We start from the raw sequence: 13,534 nt of genomic DNA on the forward strand, positions 1-13,534 counted from the left end.
GGTGATCCAAGCCATTCTCCCGGCCCTCAGCTCAGCACCCACGTGTTGTCAGCAGCTTCTGTTACGTAAGCCCTCCTGCCAGACAAAAGCTCAGCCATCCCAGACACAAATCACTGACTGCCCCACGTTGGCAGCCGCGCTGTTAGCGTTAGCCAGTGATCCACAGGGTCTCTATTGTATGGATGTTGGTCTTTGCCGGCTGCCAAGTTGAGACATTTTTGGCCATTAAATAACATTTTGACGGGAAGACATGTCATTTTAAACGTTTTTTTAATGTGATCGCAGTGCATCGTTGCTATTTGACAGTCTTGACTGACATTAGAAGTGAACTTCAGCTTTACTCTCTTGTCCCCACTTTTTTAAAAAGAAAAACTTAACTCTAACCACTGAAAACAATGGTAAATCATGAGGTGCAATATCAGACTTTTTAGCTATATAGTCGAATTGCATCACGACAACTTATCTCATTTGATGAATTTAAACTCACAGCTTCCCTCAACTTTGATGTCATAAATCTTAACATCTGTATGTTGTGTCACATCTGCTATTGCAAGATACTAGTTGTGCAATAATCTGTCTTATGTCTTATTTATATTGCACAAATGTTAAAAAGCATCATAGTGTAAGAAGTAATCAAGTTACATTTTTAATTATACTTGACTTGTATAGGCAAATGTGACTTGCTAAAATACTGTGGCATCCAATAAATAAATAAAAAGAAGACATTTTGTTTACATTATGCCTCCTGAAATCTTATTGACATATTGTTTTGTTGATTAAATCAGCTGATGCGAGCCTTCATGTTGATCAATCTCTGCATTGACGTTTGCTGATATGAAAACTTGTATTATTTTTGGAATAAGCGATTTCAGGAAAGATATTTATATGCAATAATAAAAAATAGACAATTTTCCTAATTCAAGTTGTATGTATTTGGTTGTACTTGTGTTTTCTTTTTGTTTATATTTATTTAGAGTTATTTATCTATATAAGTTCATGGTTGAACTGTAAAAAAAATTAATGAATGATTCTAATGAATACAGATTTATCAAAAACAATTTAAAAAGATGACATTGCGTTGTAACACCAGAGGCCTCGTGGGACTCAGTATGTAAGATTACAGACTCTTTTTTATTTTTTCCTGAAGAAGGCCCACGTGACATTACATCAACTTGGTCGTAGTGGGCTCACAGGAATGGCTGATGTTTCAGGCCCACGGTGACAACAGCCGGCCCTTTGTTGATCTGTGTTGGTACATTCTGTCCACGGCCCTTCACGTTTATCACCCTTTCACTGTTGTGGGTTGTTTCCTGGCTGTCAGTGCCTTGTTGTCAGTTGATATGCTTGTATTTGCAGACAAACCACAGGGATTATTCACTCAGCCATTGAATGAGCTTTAAGGGTTGCAGTAAAGTAAACAAATTAAAGGCTATACATAGTACCTTTAAGGTCCAGGGCAGAGGCTTAAGTTATCAGAATCAGTGGAGATCGGGCTGAACCCCGAATATTATAAATGCAGGTTGGAATGCATTGATATTTCTGCTAGCCTATTAAAAAACATAAATAATGAGACTTTTGTTTTGATTACGATTTTTTTTAAGTAATTTTAAAACTTCAGACTCTGATGTTTTTTGTTGTATTTTTTGTCCATGATGGAAACAGAACTGAGTCAACAGCTCTGGAAACTTACTGTCATATTCTTTCATGGTGACAACACTTCATATGAGTCTGGTGTCACAAGTTAATGCCCATATAGCAACACACTCACTCCATCACAGCCCCTGTGTTTTCTTTGTTCTTTGTTTCTTTGTTTGTTGGAGTATTATTGTCGGTCAGAACCCAGTGAAACCCACAATTGTTTCAGTCCGAATACAGCCGGAGTCTGTTTAGATACCCTGTGGTTTTAAATGATTGATCGGCCCCTGTCTCACATCTCTTAACTTGTGCGCATTTTGTGATCAGTGAACCTGAACGCAACAGAATTGAAAGACTGCAAGAAAACGCAGAGACCCTGCAGGGGGAGACTGCTGAATGCCTGACTTTGCAGAGAAGGCTCTGGAAATACTCCGCTGGCTGAGAAAGGCCTTTTGTGCTGAAGTCTGTTCCTCCTCTGCGTGCCTGCCTGCCTGCCCGGCTTTTAATAATGATGGAGAATCTGAGGGAGGCAGGGAGAGAGCGTGAAGCGAGGGAACGATGGAGAGAGAGAGAGGTGTAAGAAGAGTAAACTCGTGACTCATCAGCCACAGTGGAATAGAGTTCACTGAGTCAGAGATGAGGCAGGAACATTGGATGGTGGATGAGCCAGGGGACGGATGGGAATAGATGACTGTAGGTAGATTTAAAAGAAATACAAATCAAAGGTCAGTCAAAACTAGATTAGGCAGTTTGTGAACTTCAAGGAAGCATAGTGACAGGATAGTTTTACAGTCGTGCACAGCGGTGTTATAAATATGCACAGAACAGTGTAATTATCTTTGTGTACTACATGGTAGATATTTAAATCATATGCGGAAAGGAAGTACTCTATTCCTAAGACTAATGCTAGTGATTAATAATCATGCATACGACTTGGAGTATGATTAGCATACTGTGGGTAGCTGAGATTTGCTTTCAGTGTTGCAGGTCTAAGATGAAATATTTGTTTTGCTTCCTAACCTGCATTGATCAGCGCCACATTTTTTAAATGTCTGAAACACAAAATTTACAGTAGAGCCCAACCAGTACATCAGTTTGCTGATATGAGCAGACATATCAGTATCTGTTTAATTCTACAGTATAAACAATGCAAAAAGATTTATGTTTAAGTTCTGCGTATTGGATTCTGTTTTATGTCTATATTATTTTCAAGTTCCATATATTTAGTTGTATTTGTTGTATCTATTAAGTTTATGCTTAAGTATCAAGCCTCAACTACATTTCTGTGAGTTTGACAACAACATCTTAGGAATCATTGCCATTTTGTTTTTATGACTTTACTCCCTGATAGCGGCATCAGAAACCCACATCAGTCACGTTCTACTTTGTAGTATACTAACTTACAGCAAAGTGCTCGAGCTGGACAGATATTACAGAACAGGGCTTGTAACCGTCGAGATGTGGTTCAGAGAACCGCTGATGTGAGTGTTCGCTCTCAACATCTTTCCTGGTAAAATAAGGGCTTTTAGCTTTAGTTCCCCAAAGTACGTCTTTTGAGCCAGTGCTACTTCGATTCAGTCCTTTTGTCTGGTATTGATCGCCGTCTACATCCTTTGTGTCAACGGCCCGATTGATACTGACGCCTTTTTCTCTCTCTCTCACTCATAATAATGTTTCTAGATCGATTTCGGTGCCCAACTGATGCTAATTGTTTTCAGAGGGACTTCTTTAAGACGTACTGTTTCCTCGTATCACGCCGTTCAAATGAATCTGACTTTAAAAGAGATATACATATCTACTGAGGATTTATATGACATTGAGGCCCATTTTCTCCCCTGTCAGGAAAATATAAATTTTGCCATGAAAACAGACAAATATTGGCTTTTATTTTCAGTACCTGAGTGTCTCTAATTGGTTTGGAGGGAAAGCAGAGTTTATTTGGGCTGTGTGCTGAATACTTCACATTCACAATTTAAAAGTCATAGTCTCCGCTATAGTTATTGAGTGTTTTTTATTCTGAATTCACAACAATTTAATCAAGAAGTGTCTGTAAAAACAGGATCTTATCTGAAACCACACAGCGAAATTGCCCTCGTGATATGTTGTCATTTGACTTTTATTCTGTTTCAATGCAAATATGGGCTTTTGTGAAACACTTTGTTTGCCTCGGCCGTCGTCATGGGTGGGTCAAGTGACTGCAAAGGTGTCAAGTTCAAAAGCAACTGGGCCGTGTTTGAAAAGGGATTAAACAGGGTCATTATATCAATTTGCTTCTCAGTCACTGTTGCACACATTCAAGCAGTGAAACTTCATTCAATCCCATGTAAGCTTTTGCTAATCTTTCTGGACAATGTTGAACTTCTGATGAGTTAATACCCGAGTTGTTAATCTTCCTCTGTCTGTCCTCTCGTTTCAGGTGTGGCTGGTAGAGCAGCTCGAGGCAGAGGATCCCTCCCCCCCACCCTCTCCCCTGGTGCCCTTTTAGGGGGAGAGCAGTGTCCTCGTTTTGTTTGTTTTTTTCTTTTTCTGCCCGGAAGCAACCCTCCAACTTGTGAATTCATGATCACATGACCGTGGATATGGACGCAGTCCTATCCGACTTTGTCCGTTCCACTGGAGCTGAACCGGGATTGGCCAGAGATTTGCTAGAGGGTGAGTTGCAGAGTATTTTATTATTAAGCCACTGGCCTTTCTGAGACCCTGAATAAAATACTCTACTTTATTGTCCAGCGCTCATGTTACACAATAATTTCTCACAACAACAACATCTCAAACTTGGAGAACTTGAAGAGATAAACATTAAATCGTTTTTTATCCGAGCAAGTGGGAAAAATGTAAAATCAGGGGGAGGGTATGGGGGGGTTGTGGTCCCTGTATCAGACAGTGCTGCTGCCTTGTCACTGTTGATTAGGTTATCATACTCTAACAGAAAGAAGGTATAGCTGGAGTCAATGTGCTCCTGTTGCCTAGCAGCAACACAAGTTGCAGATAAGAATATGGGTTAAAAATTCAATGCAAGACAGTGAACAGCAGAGACGTGCTTCAAATTCTCATATTTATCCAAGCAAAGGAATGTGCTGGTGACCTTTACATAAGATAAGGCAGCCTATGGTTGCATCAGCTTGTGGTGAATTTTTAAACTCATTAAGGATGGAATGGAAACAAGATTTAGGTTGTCACACTGGACCTGTTTGCTCAACCCCCCTCCCCCCCCCTCTCTCCGTAGGCAAGAACTGGGATTTCACTGCTGCACTCAGTGACTTCGAGCAGCTTCGACAGGTGCATGCTGGGAACCTGACGTATTCTTTCGCAGAGGATAGAACGTATCTGCCTCTGGAAAAAGAGATGGCGAGGGTAGGACGGCCCATCCTCCACCGACAGGACGAGGTGGTGCAAGGTGAGGCCACGGGGACGTGAGATGTTTGTATCTGTCATAACAGAGTTTAACATGGAGATGTACTCTGTGACTCAGTAAGCGAAGATATTGATTTAGACCATTGTCAGGTAACCAATGTAAAATGACCTCTTTTCTTCTGTCTCCTAAAGCTGTTTTCAGACGTAAACTGTGGAAAATTGGGTTTTCTGGAGTTTGTCTTTCACACATGAAGAATGCAGGAGAGTGTCCGGTTCCAACACATTCACAGCAAGAGGAACATTTCCAGAACATACAGGCGTGCAGGAGACAGGACATGAAATATAAATTTCAGTGCAGATAAGCAGTTTTTGTTTGACACCAGCACAGGCCTCTTATCAGCAAATGCTCTCAAATCTAGTTTGCCAAATTTTACTTCCTCATCTGCGTCTTGTACGTGTATGGCAGCTCTTTTTCATCCTGAGATATTTGTTCTCTTTCTTCCAGTTTCACGTCCACACACTTGCTCTGAATTTCCTGGACATTCTGCTGTTTTCTCACATGGGCTCCCTCTGACATTTTCAGGACATTTTTCTACAGGGCTGGCAGGAAAAGTTCCCGGGAAAAGGTTGCTTGTTAGCAAAGATTTTCCTCCTCATCCTCTGCTTGTCTGTTTTTATTACAGCCACAGAGAAGCGGCTGTCCAGGGGTATTTCCCACGCCAGTTCAACCATCGTGTCCCTGGCCCGTTCTCACGTCTCCAGCACCGGCGGTAGCAGCAATGAGCCGCTTCTGGACACGCCCCTGTGCACTTTCCAACTACCAGACCTCACCGTGTACCAGGATGACTTCCGTGGTTTCATCGAGAGGGATCTCATAGAGCAGTCAATGATGGTGGCCTTGGAGCATGCAGGTGAGAGAAACTGAACACAGGCCCACAGGGTTTCTAGCCACCAGGGCTCTACCAAATACTATCTCTGCTTTCAGAGAGAATTACCTGTAGATTTTCAAACCTTTGGGCCGGTTGGTTTGAAAACTCTGACTTCAGGGTTATACTTTGTTAGCTTGCAGGTCACACCAACACCAGTCGTAATAGAAAACAGTTATAAAATGGCTCAGTTCTTAGGTGACTTGGCTGTTTCCTTTTGTCGCATCTGGCACTGAACTTTTTGGGGCTCGGCTTTGAACATTTGGAAGTTCTCCCAAATATTGTTCCAAATTCATTTCCACACCCAGTTTAGCTCTTATACCAACAGCTTTTTGTAAATGACTCAAACACTTGCACTTTAGCACTACGCAATATTTGTAATTCAAACCGATGAGTCACGTTTTTTTTGCCGTCCGCCTGCAGGTCGACTGAACTGGTGGACAAAAGTAGTTTCAAACTGTCAGAATCTGCTGCCGCTGGCAACGAGCGGAGATGGAAATTGCCTGTTACACGCAGCCTCGCTCGGTGAGTATCACAGACCTTTCAAACAAGACCCCAGTACTGTGCAGGTTTCACACTCTATTAACGTTCATTAAGAGCGCGCCATTGTTAGCGGAAGCACTAATTGCGTTTTACAATGTTGCACTGCACTACACTCACTTAGCCTTTGTGGCCCACTTAGGAGCCCTAGTCCAGAAAATTAATAATGCTTCAACTAATGTGCAGGCATTGTTCCATGTCTTGTAGTGCATCTCCTGGACAGTAGATGTGAAAGTAATATTAGTTTAAAAGTATTTAAAGCCTAATTCAGCTTTTCATTTACTGCAAAATAAATATTTTATTTATTTTGGTCTTTCAAGAGGCAAACACAATTTTCTTTCAAACATGTCAGCACAACAACACTACACAATAACACTGTTGCTCTTTATCATTATAAGTGCAGTTTGCAGATGTTTTGTTAAATTCGATCATTTTCTTTTGTAACACAGGCATGTGGGGCTTTCATGACCGCGACCTGATGCTGCGTAAGTCGCTCTATGCGCTGATGGATCACGGGCTGGAGAGAGAGGCACTGAAGCGCAGGTGGAGGTGGCAGCAGACCCAGCAGAACAAAGAGGTCTGTTTTGTAGGCTGCACTTTTCTCTGGGTCATCTTTGTAGCTCTGTGCCGACTGTGTGGGGGCAAAGCAAAGGGTCCAGAGCAGAGAGAATGTTGCAAGCGTTTGATCAGAATGCTGCTTGTTGGATGTATTTGACCACACGGAAAAAATACTGAGGGAGAATGAACAAATAACGGCCTTTGTGCGCCTCCAGCTCCTTTTAAAACACAGAGACAAGAGGAAACAACACCAGAGAACAAAACACTGATATGGCACAACAGTCCTATGACATCACTTACATAATACTCATCGTCATTCTGTAGCAGTATAATATTTGAAGCTTTTAGTATATCAGGTATAGGAAGACATTTTTGTATCAGATATGAAAAGCCTATTTCTCCCGATTGCTTCATTGTGTAAACATGGAGCTTTGCAAACATTGACCACTTTATCAGCTCCATCTGCAAAAGCTACTGCAGTTCAATTCAACAGTTCTAATACATTATGTGGTGAGGTGTTTCTAACCCTTATGTAAGGAGGCCAGAGTGTGAGACACACCTCTGGTACACCCCCGCCAACTATGACCTCACTTCCTAAGTATTTATTTCAATTAACACCTCTATAATATCTCCAACTCTATTACAATGATAAAAAAGTAAAGTAAAAAGCTGATAATTGTGGCACTATAAAAGTTGCTTTTATGGCAGAACAGTTGAATTGCATTAGAGTGCACAGGTGTACCTAATAAAATGGCCATTCAGTGTGTGTATATAGGTATTTCAACAGCTGCCTGCCTGCCTGTATGTGTTTATCTGCATGTAGAGGGAGGAAGTGAGATCCAATCACAAGTGGTCACACATATGGAGACGCATTCTAATGCCAAGTCTGAACTGATGTACTTTGAGCGGCCCACTTGTGATCAGACCACACAAGACACACATACAAGGTGTGAGCAGAGGTTAAGTTTGTTTTCCATAGCGGCTGCACACAGTGTACAGACGCCCACAGAGGACGAGCCGCGCGCATGACTGCCTGATGTTCAGCCGTTCGTCAACAGCTACTGTATCTCTGAGGTGTCCTTAAGAAAATCACTGAAACCAAAAATGTTCCAGAGGAGCTGCTCTGTGGGCAGCGGCAGATGACTGTGGCTGCACTGGGAAGCTTTTTTGTGTGAATGTGTGAGAAGGGGGGAAAAAAAAGTTTTCTTCTTCTCCATATATGGTGGTTAAAATCAGGATGTTGATGAGGCTCCTAATGCCTCTGTTGAAATGACACAGGAGGTCGTAAAAAGCTCTGGTTTAATCCCTTCTCTCAATTGTCAGCATGTAACCTTGTGGTTAGATGCCATAACGCACCGCATGCTTTTGTGACATTTGACACTCGCTCTCTAAATGTGTGTTTGCCTGTGTGTTTCCTCTCTCCTCAGTCTGGTCTGGTGTACACGGAGGAGGAGTGGCAGAAGGAGTGGAATGAACTGTTGAAGTTAGCCTCCAGTGAGCCGAGAATACACTACAGCACCAACGGCACCAACGGGTAAAGTCTGGCCCAGACAAAGCAGAGGCTGTTAACCCACCACATACTTGGTCACACTCATGTTTTTATTCATGAACAAACAACTGCGCTCACAATCAGAACCGAGCGACTGGCCCTGATTTAATTCATCTGCAATTGACTGTATTATAAATAACTATGTGGGTTAAAAATTTCAGTTTGAACGTTTTGAAATCCAAATTATGTCATTTTTATACTCAAAACCACTTTAAATACAGGCAAGTCTCAATGTTCTTCTTGTTTTTGTGGCCATCAAAGAGTCTGCTATCTACATTTTTTTATTTTCAGTTATAAACTCCTACAAGAAGATTAAATTTGCATTAACGTCAAATACACATGAAACTGTGTAAACCTTTTGTGTGTGTGTGTGTGTGTCTAAACCAGAAGCTATGTTGCTGTTGTCCTCAGGGCGGAGTCTTCGGATGAACCGGTTTACGAGAGTTTGGAGGAGTTTCACGTCTTTGTGCTGGCTCACGTTCTCAGACGACCCATAGTGGTGGTGGCCGACACCATGCTGAGGGACTCTGGAGGAGAGGGTAAATATTCTGAGAGCCCGGCATCACTAGTGCATGTTGTGTGATGTGAAAGACTGACATTGATCGAGTTTGAGTTATTGAAGTAGTAATGTATGAACTACTACCACTGACCCACTTCTGTGCATACACGCATACATTTTCAGCAACACACAAAAAGCCTTGTACTCAGGGATTGTAGTTATCCGTCAATATGTCTGTCAATTAGTAAAAAAAGAGGGGGTTGTGACACATTGAGTTCAGCGGCAGTATGTGTCCGGCTTTTTCTCCGCTGCCTCAACCCTTTATTACATGAAAACTGATGGTAAGCCGTTGAATATACCTGAAGCCCAATGGCATCTATTTCCTCACGACACAATTCTAATCACACAAGGGCCGTTCTCCCACTAGTGTCAAACTTCAATGGGAGGATGAAGCAGAAAAGAGAATAAAAAAACACTATGAGAGTGAGTTGCTGGAACAACGATCAGATAACCTTGTTCTCTCCTCTCCCAAGTTTGACGTCAGCAAGTAACACTTGAAATGACGCGCTAGCTTGCAGTGCATCGCTCTCTGTCTGTCTCGCTAACGTCGCCGGGCAGTGCATCGCCCGCCACGTCCAGAACTGTGCTCTGTGACTTTGTGCCTTTAAAAAAAAAAAAGAAAAAAGCGGGAGTGAAATACAACTAGTACACTTGATAAACGCAAACTGGCAACAGTGTTTACACACCACAGCCTGGACGAGATGAACAAATCATCCGTGAACATGTATTCGTGTGCATGTGCATCAAATGAAACTCGCCCTTCCCAGCAGCAACCTTTGTGGTACCAGTCAAGACAATATATGTGTGCATGATGCGATTCTCATTAATTCACACATAGTTTTTAAAGCATGACCATAATTATGTATGGTCTCTGTATGAATGCAAGATAGAAATAAATAGATAGACTATTAACATACACTATGGAGTGTAAGTCGTGTGTTATGTTGGAAAATTAATTAAAAGAAATCTGGGAGAGCCAGTATAAATGGGTCTGATGCATCGGGTGCAGATAAGATTAATCATAATATTGTTATATATAATTTATAGGTGCTATGCTTCAGTTTGTAAGTAGAGGAGATGAAGCATTGCTACTCACCAAGCTGCAGAGCCTGAAGTTTTCTGTATTTTATACGTTAATGTCAATATCACTTATCTCATAGATTAGATTTTATAGAATTTAATCAGTTTGATAGACGTTGTGTGTTTATACCTCACCCTGCTCCGCATAGGTCGACATATTCTGATACTGGCAGATGGAGTAAACAGTTTTAAAGGAGGGAGGATTGTAGTGGAAGCACTGGGCTGTCAGGTGAAAATGGCAAATGGCTCATGGGTCAAGTAGGAGGGGGGCCCGCGAGCAGGAAGGTCAGGATCAGGACAATCGGGTCAACCAGTGGACCATAAAACAATCCATAAAGTTCTTACCGGCCCTGTCTGTCTGTTACCGACCCTCTAATGTGTGTTTACAATCTGGACTAATGCAAAAGTGCCATGCAGCAGAGAGCACATGTAATCGAGCCCCACTGACCTGTTCCACGCCGAAGTGCAGCCCCCTCTCGCCCCATTACAACTCGCTCTAATCGAGTTTGATTGTTGTCATAGCTTTTAATATGCTTTGCTTTGTTAATACTCTTAAGACCCTCTCCTTCTCCCACTCTGCTCTAGACGTCTGTGAATATTGCTTAAGTCGTGCTTTTCTGACGGTTTAATGTCCTTGTTGCTCTTCCGCAGCCTTTGCTCCCATCCCGTTCGGAGGCATATACCTACCGCTGGAGGTGCCAGCTGCTAAGTGCCATCGCTCGCCGCTGGTCCTGGCGTATGACCAGGCGCACTTTTCAGCGCTGGTCTCGATGGAGCAGAAGCACAGCTCCAAAGAGCAAGGTAATGCTTGGCATCATCATTCTGTTTAACAGCCTTTTAGTGAGGAGCTGATATTTAAAGACGTCAATAAAGTGCATAACATTTTTACATTAATTGTTCCTTAGGTTTGCTGAATATTCAATAATAATTCAGAGGGTTTATAGCCAAAGGTATTTAGTAATCACTACGTGCTTCTTTTCTCATTTAGCACTTGGTGCTTTTGCTTGATGGTTTAGTCTTTTTTAAATATTGACCTAAGCAGTTTATTTGAGAATAATGACTAATGGCCCATGGGCTTTGGAGTGTGTCCAGTGACTTCTGTAGCTCAAGAGCAAGGGAGCAAGGGAGCAAGTGAGCCAACCACCACCTGTTAGTGTTCAAGTTAAATGATTGATTTATTGATAGATTTTTATGATCGTGTAGTGCACATTACGTGCCCAGCATAAAACAGGCTTCTTTAGAAGAGGAAAAAGTACAAAAAAATAAAGAAACCATAGTAGCAGCGTCGATAACAAAACTAAACCAATAAATCATGCTGACATTCTTGTGCACAATTTGCAAGATTATCCTTCAAATTCAAGATGCTGCTCGGACATTGAATTCATATCAGCTCAAGAACAAACCGCTCGAACCATCCACCAACAATACTGCTCAGACAGAGTAGGCTACAGAAAGTGGAACATTTATTATCACTTCTCTCTGTAGACAATCCAGAGTGCTGAATAAAAATAAATTTATCTCCTTCTCCCCATCTCTACCCGCAGTTGTGATCCCTCTCACGGACTCGGAGCACAAAATGCTGCCTCTGCACTTCGCTGTGGATCCTGGGAAAGACTGGGAGTGGGGCAAGGATGACTCAGACAATGTGATGCTGGCAAGGTACGGACTTTCAAAAGAGGACGTCATCCATTTTCATTGTGATTTTTGTCAGGTTCAATTTATGCATTCAGTGCTTTCACAGAATGACTTGTCTCAAGTGCCGGCACAGGGTCTCAAAGGATACGGATGAAAACGAGAGTGACACCTGCATGTGTACAGTGTTACAGGCAGCAGTGTGTCAGTGTGTGGGGATTGACCCCTGACTCCAGATTAGCCACACTCACTGCCGGTGACAATAAGATTAGCTCTAAATACCTTCTATGAATGGAGCAGGAGAAGGAGCACCAAAATAGCCTCTCAGTAAGAAAAAAAAAAAATCCTGCACCTTGTTTCGTCAGCCGGTGACATCGTGGATATCTCATTGAGATGAAATTGTGGAAGGCGATGATATTACACGAGTGGCTGTTAACGTTGTTTGGAAAAGGTCATTGAGTTAAAAGGCTATTTATTGCAGGACAAGAAATCATAACAGCGGCGAGAGACTTTTAGTGTTTCTGCCATTTGCTGTATCATTCAGAGCCAAAATACCACCAGTGTGGAAACTTAACCTGCAGTTTTATTATCAGCCTAAATTAAAGAAGACAACCAGTATTTTGTTTGAAGCAATTTAACAACCTTTACTATAAACATCCAGACTGGTGATGGAAAAACAGAAAAATAGGTTCAACATTGTGATGATTCTCAGCCATTTCTCCAACCCGAGCTCACTTGGTTGAGCTCGTTTGAATCATGGACTATATAAAAAAATGGCCGTAGACTCCGGGTGTGGAAAGTGAAGCCGATGTGGAAGCACCTGAAACCGGTTTCCTCTCGAATGATGGCGACTCCACTGGTTGCAAAAAGAAGTCAGCTTCTATAAAAGTCTATGAGAAAATGACTTTACTTCTCACTTGATGTATAACATCAGTATAGATTAAGGAGTTTATGATCACAATCTCTAGTTTCAAGTCTTCTTCAATATGTTCATTTAGTAAATTATGGTCCCATTTAGAGCCAAATAGACCATAAAACACTGGAACAAGGATACAGTGTTATTGACAGCTAGTACCATCCAATGGACGCAGGTCACAGGTATAGGTGGGCGTGCAGTGTCCTCAAGCTCTAAGTCAGGCTCCACCCCCTCGTTCCTCCAAATATGGTTTTTCTTCTGGTTTCAAAAAAACAAGATGCAAAATTTGAGACTTCAAAACAGCAGTTCACAAACCGAAGGGTGACGTCACGGCCATCACCTCTTGGTCTGAACGAACATCACCACCAGTTTCTTGTTTGCGTAGTGTTAGCAGTTTGGGACTGCAGTCTTTGTGTCTCTGCACATTTTAGTGGGATGTTATTTTTCTCAAATGGTGGAAAACATTTGGTGTGTTTCCTGTCCTTGTTGACACCAGTTTGCCTGTTGTAGCCAGTTTTATAAATAGAAACCATTTCGAAATCACAGATCTTCTGTGACCCTTTTCCACCACAATTTCCTCGTCTCGTGCAGACGTCTGACTCTTCTCACAGTTGCTAAGTTTCCAACGATGTGTATGAGGTTTTTTCCCTTTGCTTTGGCCACAGACACGTCAGGTTTGAAATACTATTGTTAATAGCATTATTATGCGGATGAGGGTCATGCCAAACTGGTACTGGTAATTGTAATTGTAATTAACTCGTTGTTTATTTCATATTAATTATCAA

General features: G+C 41.9%; 1 protein-coding gene across 2 annotated transcripts in view; it reads left to right on the plus strand.

The window, feature by feature from the left end:
• Window positions 1-13,534, plus strand: part of otud7b (OTU deubiquitinase 7B) — a 31,957-nt gene that overhangs the window by 14,585 nt on the left and 3,838 nt on the right. The window contains exons 2-10 of one of the 2 annotated variants that reach the window (XM_034610025.1): window positions 4,052-4,287; window positions 4,862-5,040; window positions 5,669-5,900; window positions 6,339-6,440; window positions 6,905-7,032; window positions 8,441-8,547; window positions 8,974-9,101; window positions 10,853-11,002; window positions 11,746-11,860. In XM_034610025.1, coding sequence (XP_034465916.1) covers window positions 4,203-4,287; window positions 4,862-5,040; window positions 5,669-5,900; window positions 6,339-6,440; window positions 6,905-7,032; window positions 8,441-8,547; window positions 8,974-9,101; window positions 10,853-11,002; window positions 11,746-11,860 — 1,226 coding nt within the window. In that variant the 5' untranslated portion in view covers window positions 4,052-4,202. The remainder of the gene's footprint in view (window positions 1-4,051; window positions 4,288-4,861; window positions 5,041-5,668; window positions 5,901-6,338; window positions 6,441-6,904; window positions 7,033-8,440; window positions 8,548-8,973; window positions 9,102-10,852; window positions 11,003-11,745; window positions 11,861-13,534) is intronic. The other variant, XM_034610026.1, reaches the window with a different exon arrangement.

This window comes from Hippoglossus hippoglossus, chromosome 16 (assembly GCF_009819705.1).
Source record: "Hippoglossus hippoglossus isolate fHipHip1 chromosome 16, fHipHip1.pri, whole genome shotgun sequence".
In the NCBI taxonomy this organism is placed as follows: Eukaryota; Metazoa; Chordata; class Actinopteri; order Pleuronectiformes; family Pleuronectidae; genus Hippoglossus; species Hippoglossus hippoglossus.